General features: G+C 31.7%; 3 protein-coding genes across 3 annotated transcripts in view; all 3 read right to left on the bottom strand.

Annotated features, from left to right (window-relative positions):
• Positions 1 to 986, bottom strand: part of LOAG_16688 (DUNC79 protein) — a gene marked incomplete at its 5' end in the record, with an annotated part of 26,846 nt that extends 25,860 nt beyond the window's left edge. Inside the window, 2 exons of the mRNA XM_020449339.1 lie at positions 131 to 248; positions 956 to 986. Of these exons, the coding sequence (XP_020307148.1) occupies positions 131 to 248; positions 956 to 986 (149 nt within the window). The remainder of the gene's footprint in view (positions 1 to 130; positions 249 to 955) is intronic.
• Positions 987 to 1,993: 1,007 nt separating this feature from the next.
• On the bottom strand, positions 1,994 to 5,255 carry LOAG_16687 (hypothetical protein; the record flags this gene model as incomplete). The annotated part of the gene is made up of 3 exons (XM_020449338.1): positions 4,865 to 5,255; positions 2,434 to 3,034; positions 1,994 to 2,097 (listed from the first exon to the last, which is right to left on the bottom strand). The coding sequence occupies exons 1-3, from the start codon at positions 5,243 to 5,245 to the stop codon at positions 1,994 to 1,996; spliced, it is 1,086 nt and encodes a 361-aa protein (XP_020307147.1). The 5' UTR covers positions 5,246 to 5,255.
• Positions 5,256 to 6,241: 986 nt separating this feature from the next.
• On the bottom strand, positions 6,242 to 6,478 carry LOAG_11559 (hypothetical protein; the record flags this gene model as incomplete). Its single annotated transcript, XM_003147077.1, has 1 exon — positions 6,242 to 6,478. A coding segment is annotated over one exon (237 nt), but the record flags the coding sequence as incomplete, so codon positions are not given.
• Positions 6,479 to 6,520: the final 42 nt, after the last annotated feature.

Genomic DNA, 6,520 nt, shown 5'->3' with positions numbered 1-6,520 from the left:
GGATTATAATAAATTTCTAGAATTAATCATTCAAAAATAAAAATTGAACTCATTATGAAATGCTTCATAGAAGAAGTTGGAATAGTGTAAAATCTTTCGAAATAATTTTAAAAAGATTTACTCAACTAACCCTATCAATGTTTGATGAAAATACCGTAACGTTGTTAATATTTCGGCAGCACTGGGTGGTTGTTGATTGCATGCTATACGACTATGAAATTCACTTAGGGTACGAATTTTTGTCGAAACTGAAAAAAAATTTAATGTTTCCTTCATCATTCATCTTGATGTTTATCAACACTTCTAATTATCTGACTCAGCAACTGTACCAAATGGAAATATACAGTTATTTCCTCACTGAGAAAGGATGAAAAAAAGTTTAGAATTTTGGAATAATTCAAATTCTCGAAATTTCATTTTACTGGCCTTTCTCATGCTATTCTTCATTTGAAGTAAAAATTTTTTGCAAATTCATTAACGATTTGATGAAACTCGAAGTTATTATGCAACACTTTCATGAATTGAAATATTCCATTAAAATTTTCGTATTACACTAAATCTTTTGTAAATGTAAACATAGGAATAAGTAATGTTTTAAATTGATGCAAAAGTACCATTTATATTAATCAGTTTGTGGCCAGAACTTTTGAAATATTAATTAATCAAATTATGTCTGCAATGCTGAAGAACAAATGAAAATATTTCAGCCAAAAATGTATCAGAATTCTATAAATTATAATCAATAAGCTATATTGTGCCAAAGAAAGGAAAAAAGAAAAAAACTAAAAAAATTAGGAAGTATGATTAATCTTATAATCTCTTTCTTTTTATAAAATTACTATCAAATTATCTTCCATGCAACTAAATCTATCGTATCTATCATATTGAACTCATCACTTATTCGTTGTAAGTAATGATGAGAGTGATATCATATGCCATAGATTTGATAACTAACAGGTGTAGTACTTCAGCAGGTAAGCCATCATTTGACACTGAATAACAGGAAATGATCGATGTTGCAAACTAGATGGAATAAACCGTTAAGCTTACTGACCGCATCCGAACTTTGATCAGGATTATTTCGAATTTAATATGCCCGTATATAAAGGATCACCGGGAGGGCATATTCCTCTAATCCTGTAAGTAAGCAGGCGGAGCCCTCTATCTTCATCCACGACCACGCCTTCATCTACATCTGTATTGGCTATTTCCAATTTTACATAGTCATATACCATCTATCTATATTGGTAGTTCCCAACCGGTGGTTCGCGAGAACTAAAATTTGGACCGCGAGGCTTATTAAAAGTTATGTTCTTTCTTTTTTTATTATAATGTTACTCCGAGTTTAACTAACACGTCAAAGGTTTTGATTGAAGCTTATTTCCAAATTAAAAGAATTTATTATTTTTGAACCTTATGGTCTCTGCTATAAATAAAAAGCCAAAAAGGGTCAACGGTCAAGAAAAAGTTGGGAATCACTAATCTATATGAATATAAACAAAAATATCGGAAATTAAATAATTGAAATGTTTCTTTATATGTGTACATTCAATATAAAATATAATTGTCAAATGGAATTATTTGATAAACAGTAATCGATTGTATGATTAAAAGTTATTATTTACTCATTTGTACCTGTTGAAGTTATTGGTCTTTCCATCCATCCCACAACCCTCTCCTCTCCTAGTAATTATTCTCTTATCCTTTCCAATTAAAAAAAAAAGCTGAACAATCTCTATTTCCCTATCATCCTTTCACTATTCTAATCCCTTCATCACTTTCACAACAATCTCTTCATCCTTTTTCTTCTTCATTAAATCAAACAAGTACTGGCAACAAAATGAAACAGAACAAACATGTCGCAGATCGTGTCATCATATTGTTGATCGGAGATCATCACAGCATGCAATCATAATATCCGCTGCAAGCCACAATTCAGAATATATTATTATCATCATAAAATAGCAACTTCATATTTCATAACCATAGGCCATCAATGTGTTGGAATATCGAGCGTTGCAGTAACCGCGTCGCATGCATCTATCAGATTGATTGGGCGCAAGCCTGCATACATCCGTGTGTTGCGCGTTATGATATCTTAAAATCCACCGTTCCACATAGACATTAGGCGCACACACACGAACATTCCGGCATACGCATTGTCGACAGCTTTATATAGCCTAGTCGATAAGTGTTTCTTTGAACCGATAACCTTTGACCTTGTAACCGATTCCATTAAAATGCTTCCAAATTGTATCAATAACTGACTCAAGTTAAAATATTTCTTATTTACATATATATACACAATCAATTCATGGATAGGAATATAGCGCAATTAAATCATCAAAAGGAATATAGCAAAATCAATTCATCGATAAAAATATGTAAGGAATATTTACGCAATACAATTTAAATAATAGTTACATTACTTACTTATATCATTTAAGATCTGATTAATACAATTTCTAATTTTAATGTCTCCAGCACCAGCCAGCATTCGCTGCAGACGTTGAACTTCCGAAAGTGACATCCAGATAAGTAAAGCTCGTACAACAGATTTCAGATAATCACTTAACTTGTCGTTAAACAGGCTTTCAATTACTGGAAAATCAATTAATTGCTGGAAAAAATTAAGCGATACGTGACCATCTGGAAACAAAAGATTAAAAGAATCAGTAAGATCGACGGTTGGCAAATAGCGAAGCAAATGATACTGCTCGTTATGAATTGCTAGCAGAATAGCATTTTCAAGATAATTTGAAGGTGGGGAAGAGAATGTCTGATAAAGAGGGGTTTTGAAATTTGCGACCAGTTCTTCTTCATAATCAATATTATTTAGGGTATTATTTCGCAAGCCTATCCAAGCGCATACTGCACCTGGCCAACCGTGTTGTGCGGCGACTACAATACTTCGGTATTGGATTACGTTAAAAACAGAAGGGTAATACATTAGAAGTGCCGTGTTCCTTATCACATCATCATATGCATCCAACATATGCTGCTTCTCTAAGTCGTCCATTCGTTTCCATAGAGCCTGTAATCAGAAATACTGATATTTGCCGATCATTTATATTCAGGAATTTAATTCATCACACTTTTTCAATATTAATCTGCTACCATCAAATATATTTCATAAAAAGCAAAGCGAAAAACTAATAAACTAATCTTACCAAATTATTTACTAAGACTACTTAAATAATTCTATATTTTGTGACATTTAAGCAATCTTTCCTTTATTACTTAAGCACGTTATCGTGGTGAATTTAGCAATAGTTAAAAAACTGTTTATGAAAAGCTATAATTTCGAACACTTCCAGCAAGCTAAATAGCAAATGCAGTGATATGTCATTAATTTCTACCTCTGTTACAATAAAAATTACGGCTTACTTCAACTTCTGAAAAATTCAAGCATATTGAAGTGTTTTTACTGTTTTATAAAATTTAAAAACAGCGGTAACAAATCGAAAAAGAAAAAAAAATAAATCATCAGTTTACTAAGAATTAGATTTTTTATGAGGTCAGCATTTTTGAAGAAAAAAGAAAGAAAAAGTACAACTTCGTGACTTATATCAATTTCGAACTTTAAAAAACCTCAGTTTTTCTTTTTTCCACTTGAAGTGGAGTGATAACGCAGTAATTTGCTGTCATTCCATTTCAAGTCAATGTTTTCTGATCCTTCTTAATCTTGATCAGAAAACACATACTTAAATGTTTAATTTAAATTATGAAATTACAAAATTTATAAAAGTTTGAATTGAAAAATTTAAATTATGGCAACAAATAGATTTATGTGGTATTAAAAGAAACTATATTATAATTGGTCATATCATTCCCAATCCTAGATCCATATCTACGGTATAAAATGCGGCCAGTTAAAACGATGCATAAAACTTGGAGCAATACAAATTAGAAAAAGCAAAAAAGAGGAACAAAAAGAAAGAAAAAAGATAACGTGCAAAGCATGTTCTGTTTACGTTAACCAGGTTCAGAAAAATGCTTTTCAAAAAAAAAAAAAAAAACTAAAAAAAGAGAAAAATGAGAAGTGGAAATAATGCTTGGAAGATGTTGTCTCAAACATTAACTAAATAATTGATCCATATATCGTCAATTTTTCTAATGCTTATTTGAAAAAGCGCAGTTATTCACAAATTTCGAAGAGTCGATCTTCATCAATCCTTTCATTGTTGAATTCTTCAAGAATTTATCCAATCGTTGTATTTTATTAATTTTTGCTACTCTTCTTACCCATATAACGACTAAGTAGTTCGATGAAATTTTTAAGGAAAATTGTTTTAAGTTTGCTTACTGTTTTTAAATTCAGCGATTTAACTCATTTTGGAGGCAAATGCACCCACTGTAAAGCATAATTAAGTAATGGCAAAACAAGGGAGGGAAAGAAAGAGGGAGTTTCACGAGAGGAACTGAAAGTTAACTTGATCTATAATTATTATTATTGATTAAGTTGCAGTACTTCTCAATATAAGCATTCTAACCTACTGATAAGGATGTCATTTAAAGAATCATCTAGGAATTTCAATATCCGTCGCCGCATTAAACACAGTAGATTTCAAAAATTTGTCTTGCTTTCGTTTAAACCCTTACCCTTCCAACATCCATCTATTCACAACGTTTACCAAATCCATATGAAAAATTTTCTGCTATAATTTTTTTTCTTTTTTTTAACAAAGGAAAATGTATTTACAGCTTTTTCAACCAAGATGATAATAATAAATGTTTCAAAAGTCCAAACGGAAGAAATAATTCAAAATACATAAGATACTGGTGATATATTTAACATAACAAATGTCACCACTAAGCATATTCGACAGTGAAGATAGTCGAGATCTTCAATGTGACCACTTACCCTGGTAGCAATTCCATTAATTGCCGCAAATATAAAAAAATCATCTGGCGGCATTTCGCGGTAACATTTTGCATATGTTTTAAGCCAATCCACATTGCCATCTTTTCCTAAGCCAATCCAGGAAAGCTTGAATGTAATATATTCCTGATGTATTTTTCCGACAATTTCCATATCATACTTTAAACTTTCAATTCTCTGAACCATAGATTTTGGCAAACCACTGATCTCTTCGCCTTTCAGTGCAAAATATCGCATGCACGAGGCAAAAAGAGATGAAGTGACAGGTTCCTCACAACCATTGCAATAGCATGGTTCCGCTGATTCTGCGGTTTCGATGTCTTCATCCCATATTCCAAAATGGTTATAAGCCACAACAGCCATGATCCTGTAATAAGATATCATGTATTGAGCAACTGAGAATTCATGATATATGACGAATCGGAATGGAAAAAAATCCACAGAGACGAAGTTTTGAACGCATAAAGCATACCTTCTGAAACTGAATGTCTCAAGAAAATGTTCAAAACTAAAAAAAGAAAGGTCGTGACGTTTCCCACGTATTTCCCCAAGATCAATCAGCCGTCAATAAAACAAAAAGGAAGTGCTCGAAGAACAAGAAATGAGATAGAAACTTGCATTATTTTTGGTAAAATCACCACTATTTTTTGAGAAAAAGAAAAACAATTTATTAGTTCTTTAGAGAAGCCAAATAATTACATAAAAATGAAGAGAGTACAACATGCACTGGGAGTATTTCTTATCCTACCCTGTATCATAACAATAAAGATTAAAGCGCTGCCTAAGTGATAAGATACATATTGCACACTAAAGTAGCTAATACTAAATCTTACCATCTTGGCTTAAAAAACATTAAGCGCTTAATTTTATTTAAATGCATTGTAAGATCCATAAATCATTTTTTCCATGGACATACATATGCGTAAACATTTGGTTAATATCTTCCGCAATCATTGCAACTTTCCCTGTTCAATCTATGTAATGAATAAAGTTTAAGACACCAAAAGAAAAACCACAACAACAAACATCATGCTCTTCTTTTATCATGAAAAATATGAATAAATAAAAACCGCAGCCCTGGGAAAAAAATGACTGCCCAAGATTTCGATGAAATCTGCAGTCGGAACCGCTATACTTATCAAATCATCAGTTCTCAGCACTTAGTTATTTGATTTAAATTAGTTTAAATTCATTAAAAGAATTTTGCGGAAACAGAAATGCTGTATTTCCTAATGACAACTTAAATAAAGAGTTTTCTCAAGAGAAGAATTTCCACAAAGAAAAGAATTTCTTTGTAACAAGCTAAAACAGTGCAACGACAGTGAAGGCAATTATAAAACAACCACTGATAACATTTAACTAATTTAACCGCACTATTTTATTATCAATACGTAAACCTAAAGAACACAATTTAGCATTAAAAATGGTTTCGGGATTTTCATCACTTCCATTAGACTGACCACTTGCTAAATAACTTTGAATAACTTTGGTCCTCAACCGCTTCACCTTCATTTGTCCATTTTCTGCTTCTTTTAAAGTTCGCTTAATTGCACGTTTCCATTTGAATCTTTTCACATCATCTGTTGTAAATATTCCCTATAATCATCACTTTTAGCTTATCGATCTTAGCATTTTGTC

This window comes from Loa loa (genome assembly GCF_000183805.2).
Source record: "Loa loa unplaced genomic scaffold supercont3.13, whole genome shotgun sequence".
NCBI classification, from domain to species: Eukaryota; Metazoa; Nematoda; class Chromadorea; order Rhabditida; family Onchocercidae; genus Loa; species Loa loa.
Note: the sequence above shows the minus strand (reverse complement) of the source record. Positions and strands in the feature narration are given on the sequence as shown.